This window comes from Gopherus evgoodei, chromosome 9 (assembly GCF_007399415.2).
Source record: "Gopherus evgoodei ecotype Sinaloan lineage chromosome 9, rGopEvg1_v1.p, whole genome shotgun sequence".
Classification (NCBI taxonomy): domain Eukaryota; kingdom Metazoa; phylum Chordata; order Testudines; family Testudinidae; genus Gopherus; species Gopherus evgoodei.
The window spans coordinates 8577131-8603243 of record NC_044330.1 but is presented as its reverse complement, the minus strand read 5'-3'; the positions used below and the strand labels follow the sequence as shown (position 1 = coordinate 8603243).

At 61.0% G+C, this 26113-nt stretch overlaps 1 protein-coding gene across 1 annotated transcript; it reads left to right on the top strand.

Moving 5' to 3' along the window:
• The first annotated feature begins 297 nt into the window (after positions 1–297).
• On the top strand, positions 298–21152 carry CHRD (chordin). Its single transcript, XM_030575165.1, has 22 exons — positions 298–383; positions 2135–2258; positions 3707–3853; positions 4138–4255; positions 6555–6651; positions 6940–7081; positions 7351–7491; positions 7735–7817; positions 7914–8061; positions 8395–8501; positions 9361–9477; positions 12202–12358; positions 12579–12811; positions 13439–13552; positions 16032–16232; positions 17227–17320; positions 17574–17630; positions 17718–17821; positions 17961–18063; positions 19278–19432; positions 19754–19847; positions 20269–21152. The coding sequence occupies exons 1-22, from the start codon at positions 354–356 to the stop codon at positions 20337–20339; spliced, it is 2637 nt and encodes an 878-aa protein (XP_030431025.1). The 5' UTR covers positions 298–353; the 3' UTR covers positions 20340–21152.
• Positions 21153–26113: the final 4961 nt, after the last annotated feature.

The window sequence follows — 26113 nt, the reverse complement described above, 5'->3', positions numbered from 1 at the left end:
GCTGCAGGGGATTGGTATGGGATGGCACAGGCTGAGTGTAGGGGGTGTGCCCTGGGAGCAGCAGGATGGCAGGGGTGGCATGGGTTGGGTGTAGAGGGTGTGCCCTGGCTGCAGGGTTGGCACAGGCCTGGGGGGGGGCTGGCTGCAGGGGGCACATCTGGGGGGCCTGGCTGCAGGGGGATGGCAGGGGGCACAGGCTGGGTGCAGCAGGATGGCAGAGTGGCATGGCTGGGCCCTGGGTTTCTGGCCACTCTCCCAGGATGTTGCTCCCCTCTGCAGGCTGCTCGTTCGGAGGAAGGTTCTATGCCCTGGAGGACACTTGGCACCCAGACCTGGGTGAGCCCTTTGGGGTGATGCACTGTGTGGTCTGCTGCTGCGAACCGGTAAGCGGGGAACCCCTCTGCCTCCAGAGCAGGGTCACAACCTTTCAGAAGTGCTGTGCCGGGTCTTCGGTTCTTCACTCTAATTTAAGGTGTCGCGTGCCAGTCATACATTTTAACCTTTTTAGAGGGTCTCTTTCTATAAGCCTAGAATAGAGAACTAAACTGTTGTTGTATGTAAAGTAAATAAGGTTTTAAAAATGTTTAAGAAGCTTCATTTAAAATTAAATTAAAATGCAGGACCCGGGCAGTGTGAGTGCCACTGAAAATCAGCCACAGGTTGCCTACCCCTGCTCCAGAGCATTCAGCGCCCTCCCCCCCAAAGCTGGGGCCCCGCACTCACCTCTGAGCCCAGCCTCTGCCAGCTCAGCTGCTGCGCTCCACAGCCCTGGGCAGCACCGTACCTTGCCTCCCCTCCCACCCTAGGGGAGTGCAGGACTCGGGCCAGTACAGAGCCCTGAGGGAGGGGGGCAGTACAAAGCCCTGGGAAAGGGGGGAAGTGAGGGAGGGTGCAGGCAGTACAGAGCCCTGGGGGAGGGGGGGCAGTACAGAGCCCTGGGGGAGAGGGAAGTGAGGGAGGGGGGGCAGTACAGAGCCCTGGGGGGGGAAGTACAGAGCCCTGGGGGAGGAGGGAAGTGAGGGAGGGTGCAGGCAGTACAGAGCCCTGGGGGAGAGGGGGCAGTACAGAGCCCGGGGGTGGGGGGGAAGTATAGAGCCCTGGGGGAGGAGGGAAGTGAGGGAGGATGCAGGCAGTACAGAGCCCTGGGGGAGGGGGGCAGTACAGAGCCCTAGAGGAGAAGGGAAGTGAGGGAGGGTGCAGGCAGTACAGAGCCCTGGGGGGGAGGAGTACAAAGCCCTGGGGGAGAGGGAAGTACCTTGTCAAGCTCCTGGGTGGGGGGCAGGACAGAGCTGTAGGAAAGGAAATTGTTTGGAGGGGGGTCATGGCCCTCCCCCCTCCTTCCTCCTACCCCCCATCCCTTTCTGAGGAGTAGGGCACATCTGCTGCAGCCCTTCAGCAGCTCCCCATTTCTCCTGGCACTGGGTATTTGGGAGTGGAGGGGTCTGCTTGGGGAACTGGCCTTTAAATGTTTTCCCTGACAACCCCCCTGCCCCTCCCTTCCTGGGAATCCCTGAGCAAAGCGCCTGCATGGCAGCTTCCGGCACACACCTGGCGGGTCCCTGCTCCTCTGGCTGTAGTGGGGACAGGGGGCTGTGAAGGGAACCTTGGCCCTCGGTCCCAGAGCCCAGCCCTCCTGGCTCAGACTTGCAGCCAGGAAGCAGCTGTGCACAGCCCTGGAGGGAGAGAGCTGGAACCCGAGGCTGGCAAGTGTGGGGTTTGCCACTCAGCAGCAAGAGGCTAAGTGCCGGGGGGCTGCATGCAGGGCGAGCCCGGAGGGGAGCAGCAGGATGCAGCCAAGCGAGGTCTTTGCGAAAAGAAGGGTGCCTGTGAAGGGGAGGGGATGAGCTGGAGAGAAGGGTTTTGCAGGCAGGTATGCTAAGCTGGGGCTTGGAGACTGCAGGTCTCTCCACAGGGGTGACCTCAGGCGCATCACACAGGTCAGAGCAATTCGATGTGGCAAAGATTATTGGGTCTCAGCATCTGATTTCCCCTGGCTCGCAGTGCAGGTGGTTCTTGGAGTCGGCTCCAGGGAGCCCTCTCTGGGGCTCTGCAGAGGCTCACGCTATGGGGCTGGGCGCTGGGTCTCTCACCAGCAGGCCACACGAGAGAATATTTCTGTCTTCCATCCCAGCAGAGGAATCGCCGAGGGAAGCCAACAGGCAAAGTCAGCTGTAAGAACATTAAGCACGACTGTCCCACACTGACCTGCAGTGAGTCTGTCCTGCTGCCGGGACACTGCTGCAAGACCTGCCCAAAGGGTAAGAGGCAAGGCCCTGGCTTTCTCCTGGGACTGTCTGCGTGGCACAGTGCATTGCGTGGCACTGGTGGGGGGCTCCTGCGTGACGGGTCTCGCTCGCCACACGTGGCTGGGCCCGGAAGCGATGGGAGGAAAGCGGGGTTTGCTCAGAGTATTTGTCTTGTGTGTTTGACAGACGTGCGGAGTGGGTGCCCCTGGGCCCCCTGTGCAGTCTGTGTCCCAGTTGTTCGGCAGCAGTGAGAAAGAGAGAAACACATGGTGGTAAAGGCTTGGGGGAGGGAACGGCTGACGGGGAGGATGTGGGTGACTTGGGGTTGGGGGGGGGAGGACCATGCTCAAAACTACTTCTGATGCCTCTTTTGAAACTGCAGGCACGTGAAGCTGGTGATGTCCATGAATGAATGGAGCCTCCTAAGGGGCTTTACAGTCCAATCAAAGGCAACCTCCCTGCCCCAGGGAGCTTACAATCAAACCAGAAAATGCGCAGGCCAAGAAGGGGAGGCGGGAGGGGTGCTCGTGTTAGCAGCACTTTTTATTATTACTGCTATGATTCTGTTAGCTTTTCTACCGTAGCGTTTTATGTGACTGGCCATCACCGTAGTATCTGAGGGTCTGATCTTTGTGTGGAGGGGTCTAGGCTGCAGCTACACACTGTACAAGAGACACAGCCTCTCCTGCCTCCAGGCAAGAGACTTCCTCCCCTTGGCAGGTTAGGAGGACAATTCACCTATGGGAAGATTATTCCATAACTGTCCACTAGGGGCTTGCTGCCCCTTTCTCCAAGGCACCAGGCACTCTTGGGGAACTGGGTAGCAGGCACAGACCCCGGTTCTGACCGAGTGTGGGACCGTGCTCTCTCCCCCACTCCCGGTGTTCTGGCAGTGGCTGTGCCGTGTGCCGAATGGAATCCGAGCTGGCCTCTGAGACGTCGGTGCCCCTCTGGGGCTCGGGGGCCTCGGCAGGAGCTGTAAGCAGTAACAGCGCTGTCAGAGGAGGACTTCTCCCCAGTAGCTCTGGTGGGAGAGGCAGGTGACCCTAGAGCCTCAAAGTGTTACGGTGCATCCCTGGTGCTTCCTGTGGGGCCCAGGCTGCTCTGTCCGTGGAGGGGATTTACTGTGTTGCTACGGGAGCAGGTTTCTTGCCCTGAGGTTCCATTTCAGCTCTTATGAAACTCCTGCACCGCAACTGCCATAAAGCACCCACCAGGCAGGGTCCTGGGCACCTGTATACAGCCATGTTCCATGTGAGCTAGTGGTTGGAGTGGAAGGAACGGGCAGTCAGGGGAGTGGAGCTCCATTCTTGGTTCTGCTACAAGCTCGCTGAGTGACTTTGGACCAAGTCCCTTCCTTTTTCTGTGCCTCGGTTTCCCCCTCTGAGAGATGGGGATTATACTACATGCCCTGCTTGCACTGAAGATGCAAAAAATAGTTGTGACGTTTCTCCTTTCAGCCTCTCCCAGCATCCCAGAGAAGAGGCCAGAGCCCATCTTTGACAGCTTCGAGTATTTCCAGGATAAGGAGGACGACTTGCATAAGAGCTACAATGACCGTTCCTACCTGAGTTCGGAGGACCTTGCCCGGGACGACAGTCGCACAGGTAGTTTTCTGCCTGCCCTTGGTGGCTGTGGGGAGACAGGCCCGGGATGAGGCAGGAGGGCTGGGGATGTGTTGCAGGCTTGATTCAGTATTTGCTAAGTTTGGAAGAGTAAACCCCAGAGACTATCAGCCACAGTCCATCCCCTGCCCCCGCCCCGATGTCAGTGAAGAAAGGGGCTCCTGGATGTGGTTTTCATTCTCCTCCCCTCCCGCATGGAGAACGCAGCGTCCCAGGGCTCTGAGCTGAAGGAATAGCTGAGATCTCCTTTCGCTTTCCTCCCCCAGACTTTGTGGCCTTGCTGACCAGTGGTGTGGAGCCCTGGCTGCCCCTGTCCAGTGCCGTGGCTAAAGCCAGGTTCACCCTCGTGCGTTCCTACCTGCTCTTCTCCATCAACTATGAAAGGTCAGTCCCACCCCAGGCACTGGGACAGCCCCAAGGAAACTCCCAGCCAGAGACTGAACAGAAGAATCCAGAGCCACCTCGTCTGCAGTCTGAATGGATCGTAGATGGGACTATGGGCAGGGAAGGGGGAGGAGAGCTAGCTTGTTTCCAGCCCTCCAGCGTCCATGCTGGGAGTTGTAGTTTTTTAGCACACCCACGCTGCTTCTGCATGCCTGTCCCGGGCGGGCGGTGGGCACCGGTGCAGGGAGGCCACTGCACTTGCGTCCCACTCTCACCCTGCAGTCGTGACCAAGAGGGGGTCAGTGCCCCAGCTGCCCAATCCCTGGGCCAGGCTGCCCGTTGCCCAAGCAGGTAGCAACTGGCTCCTGTTTATCAGACGAGAAGGGGTTATTGCTACGCTGGTCTCTGGGGTTTAACCCGTTTGCTCATTTGCTGGCTTCCTGTCTGTTAGGCCTTCAGAGCTCGATCTGATAGGCAGCTGGGATTTCTCTAAATGAAACAGCTGAACAGCCCTGGTAATTCCTCTCCGGGACTCCAGAGAATCCGTCACAGGCAGGAACATTCCTTTCCTCAAGGTTTTTATTAAAAACAAATTCAGGGAAATGGGAAAGAATCCAACAAGCAGGGTCCAACCACACACGGTGGCGGGCCCAGTCGCTTCTCCACGCCGCCTCCAGCAGGACCCCCTCTGCTCCAGGCCTGGCTCTGGGACCTGCAATCAATCCCTCCCCACCTTCAGGATCGCTGATAGTTCAATTGGATCCGTGCATGAAGGGAGCTGAGCTCAGCTTCTCTGATGCTGGAGCCCCCCCCCTCCCTCTTTTTCCAGGGCGTTGCATAGTGAAGTGGTGACTAATTTGAAACAAAGTCAGTGTAGCCAAAGCAGGCGAAATGTGAAATATTCCTAGCCACGTTGGAGTGCTTGGCACTCAGCAGACCTGGGAGAGGATCCAGCGCCTGCCCCAAGTTGTTTACAATCCAAGGCCCCAATCCTGCAACTGCTTCTGTGCTGGAGGAGCCTTTGGCCAGTGCAGACCCCATTGGAATCAGTGGGGCACTGCCCTGAGCTCTGGGATCTGCCTGTGTGGTGCCCCTCTGCCCTCAGCAGGCTCCGTGCCAATGCAGGGGGTCTGCCTGTGCAGGTGCACTTTAGGAGCGGGGCCCCTGTAGGACAGATAACACAGTGAATTGTAATAAGCTCCAGTCTCCATCCTGCTCCTCACCCTGGAGCCAATAGGGGGTGCTCAAGCAAGCCCCATAGCAGCCTAAGGGGCAAGGGGGAGGGAGGAAGTGCCCTGGGTCCCCCTCCCCAGCACTCTGGACCCTCAGGAGCAGCGCAGTAATATGCACAAGAAGCCTGCCTGGTTACAAACCTGGTTCAGCTGATTCCAGCCCCCAGCTGCAGTCTGCCCGCTCCTCCATCCATGAGGACATACACTCTCGTTGCACGTGGCTGCAGGACAGAGATGCCCCTGCACGGCCCCTAGCCCAGGACTGGGGTCTGATTCTTCTCTGCTGGCTTTGCACTGAGTGCATGTTTGGCTTAGCCCCGATTCTCAATCCCTGGGGAGACTCCCATGCCCAGAGCCCCTCCCTACCAGCAAGCTGCCCTGAGCCCCAGCCTCACTGTTCGCTTTCTCCCCAGCCCTCCTACGGGCACCCCTGGTCTTGCCCTGACCAATTCCACTGCTCCCTAGGGCATAAGCCCTTCATCTTCGCCCTCTGTCCCCATGGGAGCCGGCTAGCCTGGAGTGTCTCCTCCTGCCTCCGGTTCTCCTCTCCGCCCAGCACCTCGGTGTCTGTGCCGAGGGCCCAGAGCCCGAGAGAGGGGCCATCCCCTCCCTGAAGAGGCCTGGGCCCAGGTAGCCCCCAGGGCACAGCGCATGGCTAACCAGTGGTGAGCCAAAGGGCTGCCCCTGGAGCCCAGGGCAGGTTGGGTAGGGATGGTTATCTGCCCCATCTGTCCACTCTCTGGTTTAATCAATGAATGTGTTTCCATGGTGACCACCACTACAGTACCCCAGACTGGAGAGAAGCTGCACCCCCACCTTTGGCCCCCACAGGGGCTGTCAGGGAGTCCCAGGAAGCTGGGTGACCTTCCATGGGGCAGGGATCAACCAGACAAGGCCCTGGAAAGGAGACTTTCCCCTGGGGCACGTTAGGGTGAAGCCTCAGCTCTGGGAGTCACAGCCAGGGCTTTCTGGGGCCAGGCAGAGCCAGTGTGTCCTCCTCCCCTCCCCACCTGCTCTGCCCAGCCACCCTGGCTCGCTCAGCTGCTCCGGTTCCCCCCCCCACGCAGGCTGGGCCGGCCGAGCCGCGTCCGCTTCACCGACCCCGACGGCAACGTCCTGTTTGAGCACCCCGTGCAGAAGAGTGTCTCCCTGCAGGACGGCATGGTGAGTGGCACCCCCATGGGCAGCTGAGACGCCCGCCTGGGGCTGGGCCAGGCACGAGGCAGCCCCGCCTGCGCTACCCTTGCCCACGGGCCTCTGTGCCTGCTGGGGCTGCTTCCCTTCTCTGGGCCAGCCCCATCGCCAGCGATGTCCCTCCCTCGGGCCGTGGGACCCGGCTCCCCTGAACCTTTCTCCCGTTGGCTCTGGCAGGGGCTGCCCTGCCCTCTCTACCTCCCCGCACCCCTTCTTCCAGCCGCCCCCCCCCCACTCACCAGCTGCCCCTCCCCACAGATCTGCGGCATGTGGCGGAACCTGCACAAACCCTCCATCCGGCTGCTGAAGGCGGAGCAGCTCCGCATCTCCCTGGTCACCAAGTCTCAGCCAGCCGGCGAGATCCAAGGCTCAATCATCAAGCACCGGGCCCTCTTTGCAGGTAACTTCCCCCCCCGTCCCCCTCCCGGCCCTGGGGCTGCTCTGAGAGCCCTGGGTGTCTGGGGTCTCACTTCATGGGGGTCCCACTGGGCACAGTACCCTTGGCTGGGGTCTCAGCAGCAGCCAATGCCCCGAGTTCCAGCCGGCTCATCCAGGATGCTCAGTCTCACAGCCCCCACCCCCTGGTTACCTGTGTCCTCAGGGCCCCTGCCTATCCCCCTCCCCTCTCCCAGGGCTGACCCTCACAACCTTCTGCCCTTTCAATCCCAGAGACCTTCAGCGCCATCCTGACCTCCGTTGACCTGACCCACATGGGTACGGGGGGCATCGCCATGCTGACCCTGAGTGACACCGAGAACAACCTGCACTTCATCCTCATGGCCAAGGGGCTACTGGAGCCGGCAGACAAAGGTAAGTGAGGACAGTGGGGCAAGGCCTGGAGCAGCCGTGCGGCTCTCGCCCCTTCGGAGGGCACCAGGCAGAGCGTACTTGGGCAGGGGGGGTTGGGATGGAAGGGTCTGGGTTGAGTGAGGGCAGTCAGGGGCTGTGTAGTGTCACTGGGGGAGGGAGTGGGAGACTTGTGGAGATGTTTGGTGGGTATAGGGTGGAGGGGATCATTGGGAGCAAACTGTCTAATCCTCTTTGTCTTTGCAGAATTCCCTTGGGTCTCACTTAGGGTCCGAATCCTGCACCAGAACCGGGTACTGCGTGAGGTCAGGGCCAACATCACCATGCAGGTAAGCAGCCCCCTTGGCACCAATTCCCCCTTCCCTGCTGTCCTCTGAAGGCCAAGCCATGGCGCTTTCCCTTCCTCCCGGTGGCTGTTTCCACAGGACCCGGACTTCGCGGAGGTGCTGAGCGACCTGTCGAGCCGCGAGATGCTCTGGCTCGCGCAGGGGCAGCTGAAGATCACAGCAGAGACGGAGGGCAGGCGCCGGCGCCAGATTGCCGGCTACATCACTGCCAGGAAGAGCTGTGACAGTGAGTGGCGGGGAGAGGACGTCGAGGCCACGCTGTGCCCCAGGGCCTGGGAATAGCAGGCTAGGAGCTGAAGAAACAGACTGCTGGGTCGGCCCCTGTTTGGGGGGCTGGAATGGGAGTGTCAGAGGGCGGAGCCTCCTAGGAAAGGGCGGAGCTTTCCACCCCCAGGAGGCCTCTGGAAGGGAGGGGTGGCCCAGTGGCCCTGGCTCCCTTGGGGGCAGTCCGGGGACAGGTTAGCACATGGTGCTGTGGTGTCTGGCCATGCGGGCACCCGGGGCACAGGTTGGCTCTGGATGCCATGCCTGAGAGCCCTGTGGCCCCTATTGATTACAGCCCTCCAGAGCGTGCTGTGCGGAGGAGATGCCCTGATGCCAACCAAGACCGGGGCTGTGGGGTCTGCCAAGCTGGCGCTCCATGAGAACGGGACGCTGGAGTACCAGGTAAGGAGGGTCCGTGCAGGGGCAATGTGGGGTTGGGGGCCCACTCGTGTGTGTTTGGAGAAATCTACATGAGCACCTTGGTCCTCAACTGTTTCTACACCAGGACCCACTCCCAGTTAGCAGGGAGGGCATAGGTGCTATTTCCATGGGTGCCTCAGGGCTGGAGCACCCATGGGGGGGGGAAATTGTGGGTGCTCAGCACCCACCAGCTACCGCTGTTCCCCACCCCCTGCTCATCAGGGGTGCCATGGCCTCTGCCCAACAGCTGTTTACAGGGTAAGTGAGGGGCTTGGGGAAGGGCAGAAAACAGCGGGTGGACAGGAACCTCAGGGAGGGGGTGAAGTGGGAGTGGGAAGAGGTGGTGCAAAGGCAGGTCCATGGGGGGTAGGGGTTGAGCACTCCCAGGGAAAAGGAAAAGTCAACGACCTCCCGCCCCTGGCACCTGTCCATGTCCCCCTAGGAGCTGTGATACCGCCTCCTGCAGGCTGGGAACCCCAGGCAGACCTGCTGCTGGAACAGGGAGTCAGACTTCCTGGGTTCTGTTTCCAGCCCTGGGAAGGGAGTAGGCTCTAGTGGTTGGGGCTGGGAGCCTGGACATCAGGACTCTTCCCTTCCCTATCCTGACTTGTAGTTTCTGGCCTGTGAAATGGGGCTAGCGGGTTAATGCGGGTAGCGTCCGCAGTGCTGTGAATGGACAATGCTGAGGGGTGGTAATGATGAGCTGGTCGCTGTCGGGGACTGCCACGCCCCCTCCCCACACCCATGGGTGCAGCTGGGTTGCTTTTTCCCGGGGAGCTTTGCTAACGCTATGAACCGGACAGACTCTCTCTGGGGCGCTGCCCCCTGCGCCTCCCCGCAGGTCCAGGTAGCAGGGACAGCGAGTGAGGTCATCAGCCTCACCCTGGAGACCAAGCCACGGCGGAAGAACAAACGCAGCATCCTGTTCGACATGACGCCCAGCTACAGGGAGGGGCTGGTGAGTGCCCCGCTGGGGGTGGATAAGAATCCAGGGGGCCATGGCTAGACCCCTCCCCTGGAGGATGATTGAGGGGGCAGTGTGGGGCCATCCTGGTGCACTGGCTGAGGGCCTCTGGATCTCCCCCAGCCCACCTGGGCTGCTCCTCTCTCCATTCCCTTCCGTTTGCCTGGTAACAGGGCCTGGAACAGCTGTGTCCAGCTGAGAGATCCTCTCCCACATCTGCTCTCTACCCCCAGACCCCTGCATCTGTCACCCTCAAACCACACTGGCCATTGGGCCGGGGGGCAGCCTGTGCCTCGTGGCAAGCTTCTGTCTGATGTGCTGCCCGCTCCCTCGGCTGGTCAGGCTCCCAGGGTTGGGGGCTGGATCCTTTCTCCTCCAGCTTGCCCACAGGAAGCTCTCTGGGCCAGGAGGCCCTGACCCACAGGGATAGCTGGTGCTAAGCTAGGCTGCTGGTGGGAAGCAGATCCCGGGGGCTTGTTCTCAGATGGGGCTCTGGTTCCTGGCTAGCCACGTGGCTCCCCAGTCCATGCCAGTGACAGCTCTCCTAGCCATGCCAATCTAGTGCTGCCCCAGGAGCCTGGGCCCCCTCTCATCCTCTGCCAGCTCTCCGTGAAGTCATGAGGGCTCTGGGTGTGTGAGCAGGGATGAGCGGAGTTTTCCTTTCCAGAAAACCACCCCCCACTAATCAGCCAGCACACACCAAATCTGGCTAGGCCCTTTGGGCCCCAATCACCAGGGCAAAGGCCTTGGGAATAAACCAGTGGAGAAAAGATGTGGCCAGACTCCTTGGGAAACCTGGCCCTGGCTGCAGCTGGCACCTCCCTTGAGGAGGAATTTAAAGAGATGGCAGGCAAAATCCGTGTGGCAGATACTGGGCGGGGGGCAATCCCAGGCTGGAGAGGGGCCCGATCCAAGCCCCAAGAGCCTGGGGGCAGTTTGGGGTACTGTCCAGTCCGGAGCTGTGTGTATTCCAGGCCCTGGCACAGGGCATGTGCATTCCCACCAGAGCGGGCGTGACAGTGTCTCACACCCACCTGGTTCTTGTCCTCGGCTGGTGACCCCCACATGTGGTTAGGGCTCTGCAGAATCGCCCCTGATGTCTATCGCCTTTGATCTGTTGCTCTGAGCATTCCTCCAGCCTCTCTCACTGATCCTTTTTTGTGTTGTGTTTTTGAGCCGCTCCTTCTCCCAGGGCTGTATAGATCAGCCTCCGTTTCCCCCTCCCATCGGAATAGACCTGTTTCCTCTCTAGCTAGATTCCAAAGCCCCTTCTGGCTTTCCTGCCAGCTCCGTAGAGGCCACTGCATATGTCCAGGTTGAATCTCACGCTGCATGCACCCCTTTGGCTCCTTCTCCCTTCCCTATTTGATCGGAATTGCTGGATCAGATCAGAGGCCCACCTAGCTCAGACAATTGCCAGTGCCCAGATATGGTGTGACACTCCCTAGCGGGCAAGTAGGGAATAATTTACCCCCAGCGCACTTTCCTTCCTGACCCCAGGCAGCCAGCCCTTGCGCCCTGAAGCCTAAGGATTCATATCCCACCTAGCAAGTGTTTCACCCGCTCTAGCGTAGCTGGAGATGTTCTCATTATCCACATCCTGGTCTGAATCCTAATGAGTTCTTGGCTTCAGTGATTCCTGGGGGACTCATTGCTACAAGGTTTATCACATGCCTAGGACAAACATGTTCCCTTGGGTCAGCGTTGGAACTTATTGTCTCTTAGGTTTAACGAATACCCCCTTGTATGAGAAGAGGGTTTGCCATCCATTATCATGTCTCTTCTCTAAACAGCCCCAGACTTCTCAGCCCCTCTCCAGATGGGAATTCCCAGCCAGGCTGCTGTGTCACCTGTCTCTGAACCCTGGTCTCCGCTGGGAGACGGGGGGCGCAGAGCTGCCAGGTGGGGCAGCACATTCAGTTTGCATCATGAGCTCACCTCACTGCAGTATCTGGGCACCATTCTGCATGCCAAATCCGAAGCGGGCAGACTCTGCACATGGGCATTAAATCTGCCTCCGGCTGATCGTGCTGCTGGGATGTGAAAGGGGCAGATGCCATGCTGGGAAGGCAAAGTGGTTGGATTGGAAGAGATTTTGGGGAAAATCTCTCTGTTTAACCATCCCCATCTCACTCCCTCTGTACTGTTATGAGAAGATAATGTCATCTGGCTGTGACAGTATATTACATATCTGACCCTTTTCTCCAGCCCCCCCGCCAAGATCTCTGGGGCAAGGTCCATGCTGTTTCAGTATGTATGGGCAGAGGGGTAACACCCCTACATCAGCAGGCGGTTTGAACCTGAGACCTTCAGCACCACAGTACAGATCTCAGTCACTTGTGCTAACAGAGTAACTCCCTTGCCTGGTAGCAGTAGTGGACTGTTTCCCATAGTGGCTCAGCCCCCGGAGGATGGGAGGTGCATTTTGTCAGGCTTGTATGGCAGGGTAGGCCACGCCCACTTAGTGTGGTGCTCTGTCCCCCTCTAGTGGTAGCTGGACTACATAGCAGTTGATGCACCTTAGCAAAGCCGTGGCTCCTTTGACTCCAGCAGGAGTGGCTCCTGCATTAAGATCCAGAGGTGCCAGGTTCGATCCCCGCTGCCGTTGTCCCACCCAGGGGCGGCAGAATGATGTGGGTGCTTCTGAAAGTAAGTGATGATAATGCCCCCTCCCCCCAGCAGGCATGTTAACTTCTCTCTCCCCCCTACCCCGGCCAGGCCAGCGGGACCTGGCAGCACATGAACGCCCGGGACACCCACATGTTACTGCAGAGCGAGCTTTTCCTCAACGTGGCCACCAAGGACTTTGAGGAGGGGGAAGTGCGGGGACAGATCAGCTCCCTGCTGTACAGCGGCCTCCTGGCACGATATACAGGTACCTGCTGCCAGGTGGTGCACTGTTTCCTCTCACAAGACTGCCAGCCCTGCAGGGCTGGAGGGCACGAGGTGGGTGGGTCTCTGTAGTGGGCAGTGCATGGGTGTTCCCTGTAGGTCAGGGACCCTGGGGGCTGGCCCCAGGACTGCAGAGCGGGCGGGCAACACATTTTGCTGGCATAGCTGGAAGCATGTGTCTGACCTGTGCCCCCTGTGCCCAGAGCTGCCCATCCCCCTGGCTGGCCAGCTGGTGTCTCCCCCTGTGCGGACCGGCTCGGCGGGACACGCCTGGGTCTCCCTGGACGAGCACTGCCACCTGCACTACGAGATCGTGGTGGGCGGGCTCGGCAAGTCGGACGACATCGCTGTCAGTGCCCACCTGCATGGCGTCGCCGAGCTGGGCGAGCGCAGCCATGAGCATGCCCGGCTCCTCAAGGGTTTCTACGGCACCGAGGTGATGGGCTTGTGGGGGGGCGAGGGGCTGGGGGGCTGTGGCTGGAGGGGGTGATTGGAGGGAGTGATGGGCCCTTGGGGAGGAGTTGGGGAAAAAGGGGAGTCCTTGGGAGAGGGGGAGTCAGTGGCTGGAGATGGGTGATGGGGGGGAAGTGATGGGCCCTTTGGGGAGAGGCTGCAGGGGAAAGGTGCCGGGAGGAGGGGTGTTTCAGGCAGAGATGAGGTGCCTCAGGAGTTTGGGTGCCTGCAAAACCCAGGCAGCTCTGCAGAGATCTGTGTGTCGCTCCTCAGCCCGGCCACCTCTAGCAATTGGGGGAGGGGGAGGAAGCTGGGGTCACTGATGCTCTGGGCCCCTCAGCCGGCACGTTGGCTCCTGTCCTGGGCAGCCCCAGCTCCGCCTGGAAGTGCTGACCAGCCCCAGCTCAGCACAGGATGCTGGGGGAGCCATTCAGCCTGAGCTGGGTGGGAACCATGCAGGGGTCCACCCCTCCCCTGGGTGCCCCGGCCCAATCCTGGGGGTACCAGGCTCTCGGAGCAGGGCCACCCAGAGCATGGTGCCACCTCTAACCTCGACAGTTCAGTGCTGGCCCTGGCTCGGGCCCCGCTAATGCCCCTCTCCTCTGCCTAGGCCCAGGGCGTGGTGAAGGACCTGGACGCGGAGCTGCTGCGCCACCTGGCCCAGGGCACGGCCTTCCTGCAAGTCAGCACCAAAGTCAACCCCCGCGGGGAGATGCGGGGGAGGGTAGGTGCCACTGACTCACCCCCTCCGGCTTTCCGCTCCCTGGGCAGCAGCTGCGGGAGTCCCAGGCCCTGCCAAAAGCTGACTCACCCCGGCTTGGTCACAGCCTGCCAGGGCCAGCGACCCCTCAGCAGCGGGCTGGGGACACTGAGCCTGCTCCACCCGCCCAGGAGAGGGGGACCCCGGCAGTAGCTACCATGCTCCGGGCTGTGAGACAACTCGGCATCCCTTGGACAGAAGCAAGGAGCACCTGGGTCCCAGCGTCCCAGCTAACCCAGGCCTTGGACTATGCTACCACCCTCCCAAGGGTGCATGTAGCTGCAGGCTCCTTTGTCACGCGGTGCCACCTCCCTGCCCTTTCTCTGCCACTTTGGGGCAATGGGCCGCGCAGCGCTGCATGCAGAGCCATCTGGGGACCCGCAGCCCCCTGCCAGCCCAGGCCTGGGCCTCTGCTGAGCAGCCACCGCCGATGGTACCCACCTGTGCAGGGGCCGTGCTGGGCACTGCTGCACCTTAGGGACTGAGACAAGCTCAGACTCTGTCGCTTGTAGCCTGAGCCAGATCAGAGGAGATGGAGAGACACGTTAGCCCATCCCTCGCCGAGCCGGCCCAGCTGACGTTTGGAAACTTGGGATGTGCAAGGATCAGGCCAACCAGAGCACAGGTCTCACTCCTGACAGGGGTTCAGGGTGCCCCCTCCTTGTAAATGCTCTCGGGGGGTGCGGGGGGTGCCAAGCCAGAAAGCAGAGAGTGAACTTCCTTCCTGCCCTCCTCACCTGCCCTCTGCCTTCTCCTGCAGGGGTCGGGCAAAGGCCAGCTGGAGTGGAAGGAGCTTTCTGGCTCAGTCTCTCCCCACCCATGGCCCCTCTGCTCCCCTGCTCCTGCAGCTGACCCCACTCATCCAAGTTTGGGGCCCCAGGCTCGGAAGCTGCTCTGTCGGGCTGGCGGCGCCTGTCCCTTCCCCCAGCCCTGCCTCTGCCCCAGATATTCCTGGGTGCTAACTCTGCTGGCACCCCGGATGGAAAAAATGGCGAGTAGGGGGGGGGATATTTGCAGACAGAGCAGCATCCGCTCTCTGGCTGGGCCCGGAGCCCCAGCGGCTTTCCCAGAAGCTGTGTTTGGCTGGGCCATCTCCAGCTGCCTCCTCGCTATTCATCAACTGCAGCCTGTGTTTGTGTCTTGGCTGCCCCGGAGACCCCGGGAAACTTGCTTCCCTGAGGAGTGGGCTTGGCCGTGCAGGAATAGGAGCAGCTGCTGCCTGGCATCGCCTGGCACTGCTCCCAGCCGCTCTGGCTGGCACCATCTAGGTGCCATGGCTAGAGCCGGACAGGAAGTTTATTCTTTAAGGAAAACTTGCATTAATTTCTCCATTTTCCTCAGTCCTCGTCTCCCGACAGCAGGGAGGGGAAGCAGGAGGCTTCCCTGGCCATGGGGAGATGGAATGGTGCAAAGTGCACTGCCCAGCTGCAGCCCTAAGCAGCAGGCTGGAGTATCCTGCAGGGGGCAGCACTCTGGGATACGGGCGGAATTGGCTAGCAGCCCCTGCGCTTTCTGGCGGGGACAGCGCGTGGGGTGAGGGTGACCGTGGCTGGCAACAGCTCGAGGTGGAAGATGGCAGGGTGAGCTTATCCTAGCACTGGCCCTGTCGGAGCGAGCCAGTTTCCTTGCCGGCCTGGCTCAGCAGTGCCACCATGACGTAGGTTAAAGACCGTTCGGAACCATTCGAAAAGGGAGAGACAGTGGCATTGTGAGATTTTCTATATAAACCTCCGGTGCGCCCACCCCTCGAATCCTGCGTGCAGCTCTGGGCGCCCCAGCTCAGCAAAGAGATATTAGCATTGGAAAAGATCCACAGACGGGCAACCAGAATGATTAGAGGTTTGGAACAGCTTCCATGTGAAGAGAGATTAAAATATGGGGACTGATTGGCTTGAAAAAGAGGACTGGGAGAGATATGACCCAGGTCTGTAAAATCAGACTGGTGTGGAGACAGTGAATAGGGAAATGTTATTTACTCCTTCACATAACACAAAAACTAGGGGTCACCCAATGAAATTAACAGGCACAGGTTTAAATCAAACAGAAGGAAGTATTTCTTCCCACCAGGCACAGTCAGCCTGTGGAACTCATTGCCAGGGGATGTGGTGAAGGTCAAAACTAACAAGGTTAAAAAAAAAACTCAACTAGATAAGCTCATGGAGGACAGGTCCATCATGGCCTTTAGCCAGGATGGGCAGGGATGCAACCCCTTGCTCTGGGGGTCCCCAGCCTCTGACTGCCAGAAGCTGGGAGTGGACAACAGGGGCTGGATCACTCGATTGCCTGTTCCGTTCATTCCCTGTGCAGCACCTGGCACCAGCGCCTAGTAGAAGACAGGACACTGGGCTAGATGGACCATTAGTTTGACCCAGCCTGCCCCTTGCTGATTGCCCACCACCTCCTGCAGCCCTGCCCTGACCCGCTGGTGCCCTTTCCCTGCCAGGTGCACATTCCCAACCAGTGCGAGTCGGGGGGCATCCGGCTGGGCCCTGAAGAGGACGAGCTCCTGGAAGAGCCCAAGCCCAAGGACCCCGAGCAGCTGAAAAAGGACCCCAACTCCTGCTTCTTTGAGGGGCAGCACCGAGCACACGGCTCTCGCTGGGCCCCTGCCTATGATAGGAAGTGCTCCCTCTGCAGCTGCCAGGTGGGTCCAAGGGGTCCCCGAGGCTCCTGCCGCAGCCTGGCCCCTGCCATGGCCTCTGACCGAGTCTGTGGGGCTGGGCATGGCATTGGTCTGCATTTAGATCCTGCCTTCCCTGGGTCACTGCAGCCACCCCCAGGATGGGAGCGAGGGGCCGGCCTCCCAGTCAGGTGAACTGACAGGAGGAAACTGGCCTGCCACCCCCACCCCACACACACACACCCCACCGTCCCCACCCTAATGCTGGCAGCTGCCCTGGCATGTCAGGCTTCCACCAGCTAAGCCAGGTCCTGTCTGCCAGCTCCTCTTGTCACCCTCCACCACCCAGGCACTCCTTCCCTCCCCCCCAGCTGGCACCTTTCTCTGTCCAGTCCACCATAAAGCTGCACCCCTCCAGCTGCCTCTTAAACTCCTGCAGCCATGTCACTTCTTGCTCCTCCTCCTCTGGAAATAGGCCCCGGGGGAGGCAGAGACCTCAAGCTCTCTGGTCCGGGGCTGCCCCTGCTCAGAGTCTGTGGGCCAGGGAAACACATCCCATGTGGAGCCTGGCATTTCTTTCCCAGGAGCCCCGGATGGGCTGCTCGTGGGCAGAGTAGGCTCCCGGGGCAGGGCCGCTGCTTCAGGCCTCGGGGGATCCTTCTGGGTTGAGTGTGTAACTGGCTTTGCACCTGCATATGCCGTTGTGGCCACTGAGGGCCTGCTTCGAGAGAGGATAAGGGATCACCTGCTGCTGCTGCCTCGAGGGAGAGCTCCCTCGGCTCCAGCAGCAGAAGCCTGTGACTTTGGCGTGGTAAGGCCAGGGTTCTAGCCTGGCTCCCGGTGGGCTCTGTCTAGTGTTTGTTGCATGGATTCAACCCCAGGGCTGTGGCCCCTCCCTTGGGCTTAGGGGTGACCGCCTGCCCCTGCTGCTGATCCCCTTCCCAAGTCCCTGGGGACACAAAAGCACCAGATGCCCTCTGCTGGGTGGTATCTAATGATGTGTGATTTTTCCCCACAGAAGCGCACAGTGATCTGCGACCCGATCCTCTGCCAGCCCCTGAACTGCACCCAGCAGGTTCACCTGGAGGACCGGTGCTGCCCGGTCTGTGAAGGTGCTGGGGGCTGCTGATGGAGGGGAGGGCCTTGGGGTTGGGGCTACAGTCTGTGACACAGGGCCCTGGAAGATGACCCCCCCCAAGATGTTCAGGGGGTCCCAGAAGGGGCAGCCTGTCTTGGAGCAGTGTATGGGGCTGAAGGGGGAGGTGAGGGGAGGCATCTGTGTAGCCCCAGCGAGGGGCTGGCAGAGCGCCTGGCCCAGCCAGCGTCTGTGTGTCCGTCCCTCATGGGCTCTGCTTGTTTGGACAGAGAGGAAGGCAAGCCAGGAAGAGCTGAGAGCAGAGAAGGCCCGGGACAGCAGTGAGGGTGAGTCCTGACCCCACCTGGGCAGCAGGCCTCTCTCTGGGCCTCCTGCCCCGGCATCTCTAACGCTTTCCCCATCTGCTGCCCCAGGCTGTTACTTCGACGGAGACAAGACATGGCGAGGAGCTGGCACCCGCTGGCACCCTGTGGTCCCCCCCTTTGGCCTGATCAAATGCGCCATCTGCACCTGCAAGGTACCATGGAGCCCTTGTGCCTAGTCAGTGGGAAGGCCCAGCAACCCCCTTTCGGCCCCTTGAGCGCTGGTTTGTGGCTCCTCACTCTGGCCCCTTGGTGCTATGTGGTCTCAGCCCACCCCATCCTCTCTCCATTCAGGGAGCAACGGGGGAAGTGCACTGTGAGAAGGTGCAGTGCCCGCGCCTGACCTGCAGCAACCCCGTCCGAGTCAGCCCGTCCGACTGCTGCAAGCAGTGCCCAGGTGCGTCCTCCGGCCGGGCCACACGTGGCCATTGATGCCTAGAGTGCCCAGCTGCAGTCAGGGCCCCGCTGTGCCAGACCCAGCATGGATGCACACACACCCCCATGCCTCAGATGAGATTGGGGGGGGGCCCATCATGCTGGGCACTGCACGGGCACCTCCTCCTCCAGCTGGCTTAGATCACTGCCCCAGACCAGGAGTCCCTGGCACCCACACAGGAGCAATGGGCCTCAGCCCCACGCCAGAGGGGGGTGGGTGCTCACTCCCTGTGGCTGTGGGGCAGCGCTCAGTGTGGGCATCTAGGGTCTGGGCTCACAGCAAGCAGCTCATTTCAGCAAGCGCAGTCAGCTTGGGCTGGATTTGACCCCACTGCCCCAGGGAAGGGCAGGGCGCGTCTCCCTTCTCGCTCCCATGCTGCTCGGCTGGCGGCTCCATCCCCATCTCATCTCCCTCTGCCCCTTGGGCCAGTCATAGAATCATAGAACTGGAAGGGACCTTGAGTCCAGTCACTTATCCCTCACAGATTATTTTTGCCCCAGATTCCTAAATGGTCCCCTCAAGGATTGAACTCACAACCCTGGGCTTAGCAGGCCAATGCTCAAACCACTGAGCTATCCCTTCCCTGCGTCCACTCGGAGGGTCTGTGGTCCCAGCACTCCTGTCTCCTGCACCCTCCCCATCCGTGTGGGCTAGGGTGACCAGACAGCAAATGTGAAAAATTGGGACGGGGGGTGGGGGGTAATTGGAGCCTATATAAGAAAAAGACCCAAAAATCGGGACTGTCCCTATAAAATCGGGACATCTGGTCACCCTAGTGTGGGGTGGCTGCTTCCTTCTCCTCCCAGCCACACACCCTTGGAGTCAGCCACTAACTGCAGGAAGCCCCTTCGGGGTGGTTGTTCCGCCATTGACCACTAGGGGGAAGTCTTACTCCGTCCTCAAGGCAGGAGGCCGGGTTAGATAGGCCCCTGGTCTGATCGGGTCCCTGCTCCGTCCTCAAGGCAGGAGGCCGGGTTAGATGGGCCCCTGGTCTGATCGGGTCCCTGCTCCCCACCCGCCTTGCCGGCTGCCAGGCGCTGTGGCCACGTTCTGCCAAGTTGGGGAAGCTCTGGCTCCTGCTCCACGCCGTGTGCCGGACACGCTGCTTTGGGGGGTGGGGACACCCGCTCTGCCGCACTAAGGCAGCGGGATGCCTGGGTCTCTGCTCCCCCCAGCTCCAGAGAAGAGCCCCCCCGAGCTGTCGGACATGATGCAGGCAGACGGGCCCCGGGCCTGCCGGTTCGGGCGCCAGTGGTACATGAACAACGAGAGCTGGCACCCAACGGTGCCCCCCTTCGGGGAGATGAAGTGCATCACCTGCTGGTGTGTGGTGAGTGCGTGGGGACGCCCCCCACCTGTCGGGTTCGCTGCATGGACACAAGCCCAGGAACAGCCTCTCTGAGCCCTTGGGGGCACCAGAGGCCCCATGCTCTGAAGGGGGCAGGGAGCTCTGTCATCGGAGTCCGGATAAAAGGCTTTCTGGGCACTGAACTATCTGCAGCCAGGCCCCCTGTGCCCTTCTCCCCTGCTCTCCAACCTGGCCAGGCCTCCTGGCCACCCCCCACCCGGGAAAGCTCCTTCTATCCCCTGCTGCTTGGCCAGGCCCCTCAGGAGCTGGGCCCCTGTCTGACTCCCTTCTCCTCCACTGCAGTCCGGGGAGACCCATTGCCAGCGCCAGGAATGTTCCCCCGCTTCCTGCTCCAGTCATGCCAAGAAGGAGAGCCGCTGCTGTGCCCGGTGCCGGGGTGAGTGTCGGGCAGGCCTGTCTCTGTCCATCCCTGGGCTGTTCCCCTGCCCCACTTGTGCACAGCTGGGGGACCAGTGTTCTCCAGTGGCTCCTGGGTGTCTGATCCACCCTCAGCCCCAGGTCGGTGGGCCCCAATCCTGGAGGGTGGCCCCGAGTTGCCACGTCCCAGGGTATCAAAGGCTCCTCCCTGCCCAGGAACAGGTTCCATCCCTGCTGAGGGATCTCCAGGTCTGCCCAGACTCCTCCCCGGGCCACTGGCCTCACGAGTCCAGGCTTGGCACCTTCAGCCCAGCCATGGGCTGAGATGAGCCTCCCTGCAGAGTCATGCTGGGGCCCAGCCCGGATGCTTGCCTAGGGCTGGCCGAGCCCCCTGCTCGATGACTTTGACCCTGCTCTGTGGTTCTGCCTCTGTCCTGCAGCCCCAGACGTTGCCCCAGAAGAAGCCCAGGAGAAGCTCAGAGCTGATGCCCCAGAGACCTGGAGCCGCTAGCCGGACACCAGTGGGAGGAGGAGGAGCCAGTCTGGAGCAGCAGCCCAGCAGCGTGCCCAAGATCTGTGCTGCCCCGGCCCAGGGCACTGCTCCCTGCTAGCTGCGGGAAAGATGGGGCGTGTGGCCCAGGCCAATCCCCAGGCCAGCCCTAGACTAGTTTTGTTTCTTTGGTTTGTTTAACATGACAGATTCTGCTTTCCGCTTCCACCCAGGCCTGAGCCACTGCTGTGGGGAGAGCCCCGGGACCCCTGCCTCTGCCTCGAGGGGGCTGGCTGGCTGGCTCTGCTGCAACCTGGGCCCCCCACCAGCTGGTCTGGGCTCAGGAAATGACACTGGGTAGAGACTGCGCTGCACATGGCAATAGTCCGGCTCCATGATCGTAAGGGACATGGTGGGGGGGGGGGCAGTGTGTGGGAGGCTGAGGATCCTGGGGCTGGGGTGCTGTTCTCCCCCTGCCCCCAAACCCACTCTCCCTCTGGGGAGGCACACGGCCGCTGCGGGGATGGGAACCCAGGTGAGCATCTCTCTCCATCAATGCCTGTGGCTGTGCAGCCCTGCAGCCCCTCCCAGCTGGGCTCCCTGGGCATGGCCCAGGCCTGGCTTGTACATAGTGTAAAATCTCCCTGTCCCTCCGCCCTCTGCTTGTTCTTTGTCTGGGTTTCTCGTGTAATTTATGGTTCTAGGAGGGCCTGTCCGCCTTGAGCAGACAAATTAATCTTCAATAATTAGTCTGCTCAGGGCGGGCCCCTCCCTGCCTCGCTCAGGGCGGCCCCGGGCCCTCCCCGCCCTGCGCAGACAAATGAATTTGGAGAGATTGTGTATTTATTAAAAACAAATGAAACTGCCCCACTACGACTCTGCCTCTCATTGCTGCCCCCAGCGGGGAGGCACCATCAGCGCGTGGAGTCCGAGCACCGCTGGGATCGGCCCTCATGTGGGATTAGCACCCCCTCTGCCTGAGACAGCCCCCCTCCGTCCAACACTCTCCACTGCCCAAGGTCTCTGCTGTCCCCCCCATCCTCCACAGCCCACCTAGCCTGGGCACCCGTTCCCCCGCCCTCAGGTTTAGCACGGGTGGGATTAGAGCAGCCCTGTGTGGCACTGAGGTGGGATCTTCCTAGAGGGAGTGGGTGGCTCTGAGCTGTGTTTTGAACACCCAAAGGAGGGAGGGGAGGTTGGGCCCCTGGGGAAGGAGTCTCACCCGGCTGGCTGGGGGCACTGGATAGCCACGGGGCTAGGCTCCATGCAGGGGATATTCTAGACCAGGGGCTCCTATGCTCTGCTGTGGTCTGGGTGTCCGGCCGGCTCTCCCTGTGCCCAGCCAGAAAAGGGCAGGGCAAGGCAGGGAGCAGCTGCAATGAGAAATCAATTGTCCCTCCCAGCTGGGGGAAGGCTGGGAAGGTAAATAAGGGAGAGATGCTGATACATGGAGCTGGGCCCTGGGTACTCCTGAAACTCTGGGTGAGTGGGAGAGACAGGCGGGGCAGGGGGGAGAGGGCCAAGGGGTGGGGGCAGGGGCAGGAGGCAGGGCTGAGGAGACTGGGCATGGGGGGAGGAGTGGGGACAGAGATGCAGACAGGCTCAGAGCACAGGCAGGTGGGGTGGCTGGGCTGCTCCTCCCTGCCTGGTTTAGGAGGGTTGGAAGGGGTCCCTGTCCCTCCTGGGGAATGCTGCCTCTCCCCCCGGGTTCTCCAATCATGCCAGCCTGCGACAGGGTCACGCTTCTCTGCACAGACCCTGCTGTCTCCTGAGGCTCCCTGGGGAACAGGAGGTGGGAGCCATGGGCTCTCTCCTTGGCTCTGCCACTGACTTGGGTGACCCTGGACAAGTCCTGCCTGCTCCATGACTCAGTTTTCCCATCTGTGAAAGGGGGTTGATGATCCTCCCCACCCTTGTAAGGTGCTTTGAGATCCTCACCTGAACGGGGCTGGAGATGGGGTGGTCTCAGTCCTTGCAGCTGCTATCGGGAGGCGGGTGGCCGGCCATGCGTTCAGCCTCCAGCTCTCCCTCCAAGGCCCAGCACAGGGCTGAGCTTTGTAGGCACAGAGTTACGTGTGGCTGGCCCCAGGGCCACAGCCTGGGGCGGGGGTAGGGCCTCACTGCAGAGTTAACTTGGGCTGGTACCCAGGGGGGCCCACTGGGCTTGGCCTCACATGGGTGTGAGCAGCCACCCTGCACGCCTGCTTGCTGTGCCCTCCCTGGGGCCACGCTCACCCTGGGTCCCCAGGTGTTCCCCCGGGCTCTCAGGGCAGCAGTGAGCCGAGCCAGCCTAGGATTCTTTCCCCAGAGCGGTGGGAGAACTTGTCTGCCCTTCTGGGTGTCCGGGGCAGCGTGGGAGGGCGCTGGTGGCCCATCAGCACATATGGGCTTAGCCAGCGGCCGCAGGGCACAAGGCTGGTTACCAGCACCCAAGCTCTAGCCCAGACCAGCTAGCCTGGGCGTGATGTCCCACCACGCTGGGGGGAGAGGCTCGGTGTGGGGACAGGAGCCGCGGACCAGCCTGCGTGAAGTCTGTGGGGCCAAACTGCAGCCATTGAAATGGTCCCCACTGAGCTGGGCTGCTCCCCAGCAGCTGCAGGCCAAGCCTTTGAGAAGGGCGCATTGGCCAGGCGAGGCTCTCCTCGGCTGGGATATGGGCCCCAGCGAGGCCATGGCTGGCAGATCTCTTGGGGGCCCTTGGAAAGGGGCAGAGCTTCCAGGGGGATGCTGCTCTGTCAGCTCCCCCGGCTTGTTCTCTTCCTGAGCCCTGCAGAAGGCCCTGGCTGGCAGGCCCAATGCTTCACCCAGACGTAGGCTCTGAAAGCACTCGGGTCTGTAGCTCCAGGGCAGGCCGGCAAGGCCACTATGAGAGAGAGGAAATCCTCCAGGAAAGGGTTAATCATGGGGGCCATTCACAGAGACTCAGCTGGGAATTGCCCTGTGGCCCATTTGATACATGCTCGGCCAATGCAGACGTCCCGCACTGCACGGCAGCCTCATGGTCACCTCCCAGCACCAGGGCCAGGAGGCTACGAAACCAGGGGGCCGAGACCTGGGCCCTGCCCCAGGGCTCGCGCTGCTCTCTGCCCCAAGAGAGGGGGCCACCCCAGAGCGGGCTTTGAAATATTCCCCAGCGCCGCTCGCAAGGGCTCGCTGCACCAGTCGGAGCCTGGCAGAGACGTTTGGTTAAAATGCTGGTGCCCAGGTGCCCTGCATGACAAATGGGGGGCAGGGCTCCTCTGAGGGGCAAAAGCTTTAACAAGCCAAGTGGAGAGAGGGGGTATTGGTGGGCGGGGGAGGGCTGTAGGAAGAGGGGTGCAGAAGGAAAGAGCTGCAGTGCCCAGCAGGGCTTTTTCCAGCGTTCTGAGTTGCTGGGAAGCCAGGGAGCGGGGAGAAGGGGGGAGAGTCCCCCTGAGAGAATTGGAAATGCTCATGGGGGGGCAGCCAGAGTGCCCCAGCCTGCCCTCCCCGCTGATAGCGCCTGGCGCTGGGCCGTGCTGGCCCACAGCCTGGGTCCACTTGAACGATGATGATTAGTGCCCAGGGCTGTAGTGTTTGAACGCTGCCTGGCAGCCATTGCCTCTACAGGACCTTGGAGGCCTTGGCCCCAGAGGTGGGGAGTTATTTGATGAACTGGAGCAGCCCCAGATGCCTGCGAGGGATCGTCGCCCTGCCTGGCGTGGCGAACCTCCCGGGCCTGAAGGAAGAACTTTGCTGTGCTCTGCCAGCGAGGGGGACTGGGCACCTTGGCACTGAGTCAAAGCACCAGCTGTGATTGGCAACGCATCAGTTGGAACCGCTTCGGTCGCTTCACCTCCCCCTAAGCTTTGACTGAGGCAGCCTCAGTCTCCCTGTGGGATGCACAAGGTGATCCCCTGTACTGGCGCTGAAGGGCACAGTTCCAGGGAGGTGAAGGGCTTTGCCCCGGGTGCAGTATCTGAGCAAGCCCCAACTAGCACTCCTGCCTCCACCCGGGCCTGCGCTCCCCACACTGGGCCATGCCCTGCCGCTGCAACCCGTATTGCTGCAGTGGGACCTTGCTCCCCAGCTGAAAGTCCAGGTTGTGATTGCCCCATAGCTCTGGGCACTCCTGCGCACGTTCACGGCCACAGCGGGAAGGAACCAGCATGTGAGGCCTTGTGTGAGGCAGCAAAAGTCACACACACGTGCCAAGGCCAGGAGACCAAAGCTGGGCAGAGGCCAAGGAGCTGGAAGGGAACGCGCGGTGGGAGGGGGGACATGGCATCTCAGAGCTTCATGCCCCCGGGGACAGTGTTACGGCATTGCAGGTTCATCTAGAGACCGATAGCTCAGACCAAGGGGCAGATTTAGCCTGTCTCAGCACCTTGTGCACCTTGTAGCCGTACGGATAATCTGGGGTGCAAATTGCACGTGTCACTAGCCCCAGGGTCACCCTCAGGGGGCTGCTTGGTGAAGAATTAGGATGATGATGGGTGAGACCCACCGAGAGTCTTGAGGAGTTTTATTAATGCCACGGTCACTGTCAGCGACATCCCAGAACAAGGACAACCAGCTAAGGAGAGTAGCTGGATGCACTGCACGGAACCTCACGTGCCCCGCGGTGCTGGGGATAGGAGGGCTTGCTGCCAGCCCGCAGGCCTGATTACACCACGGCTTCAGGTCCAGACTGGCAATTCCTGCCCCCTGCACAGGGGGTCCCAACAACTGTACATGTCTGCGCAGCAAAACGGTTCTCTGGGCCCTGCCATTACAGAGTCTGACCAAACAAAGCCTACACGGGCCAGACGGTGGCTCACCAGAGGGATACAGCTAAATCCTCTAACCGAGGTTACTTCCTTGGGTGAACTTCCATCAGCCCTAGTGTGGCTCAAGCTATTACCGGCCCAGGGCCTCGGCTAAATACCAGACTTCAGGCTCACTGCAACGCCCCCTGTAGAGTAACCTTCACCCGGCTTGGGGAGGGGGTCATGGGGTGGGGAGGGGGTGGCGCTGTAGTTTCATTTGCACTGAGGTATCAAGCGTTCCAACCCTGAGATACAAATGATTGTAACACCTGGGAGCGGGTCAGGAGTCAAAGGGCAACCGTGTGTGTGTGTGTGTGTGTGTGTGTGTGTGTGTGTGTGTGTGTGTGTGTGTGTGTGTGTGCACGCTTGTGACTGGTGCACGTGTGTCTCCAGGAGGAGCAGCTGCTAGGCGTGTGGCCCCTCCAGGCTGAGGGGGCCAATCCAGCAGGGAGTGTGCAGCAAGCAGTGTGGGGCATCACCAGAGATTGTCACACACACACACACACACACACACACACACACACACACACACACACACACACACGCTGCTCCCTCACTCTCACCACCTCAATGGGCCCCCACACAATGACCCCCACCCTGCCCCCCAAGACCCCTTCTCACACACACCCTGCCCCCCCACACTTCCCCCACGGCCTCTCTCCCACACACTGCCCCCCACACCATTCCCACCTCCATGACCCTCCACACAATGGCCCCCCACCCTGTACCCCATGACCCCACAGCCCCCCATAACCCACACACACACACACGCTGTCCCCTCACCCACACAGCCCCCCCACGCCCTCACACACACTGCCCCCCACAGTTCATACACACCCACATTGCCTCCCCTCACTGCCCGCCCTAGGGACACCCGCCTCCACACACACAGAGCGTCACCCTCATCTTTACTGCTCTCTATTGCACATGTACACACACTCACACACACACAGAGTCTCTCTCTCTCTCTCTCACACACACACAGTCTCACACACACACATAGTGTCTCTCTCTCACACACACACACAC

What these genes read in the sequence shown, in the direction of transcription:
- CHRD (XM_030575165.1), top strand. Translation starts at nt 354, where the DNA reads ATGCACTGTGTGGTCTGCTGCTGCGAACCG. An exon ending in TTCTCCATCAACTATGAAAG is followed by an intron (nt 4,256 to 6,554) that starts GTCAGTCCCACC and finishes CCCCCCACGCAG; the next exon opens with GCTGGGCCGGCCGAGCCGCG. An exon ending in CTGCTGCAAGCAGTGCCCAG is followed by an intron (nt 18,064 to 19,277) that starts GTGCGTCCTCCG and finishes TGCTCCCCCCAG; the next exon opens with CTCCAGAGAAGAGCCCCCCC.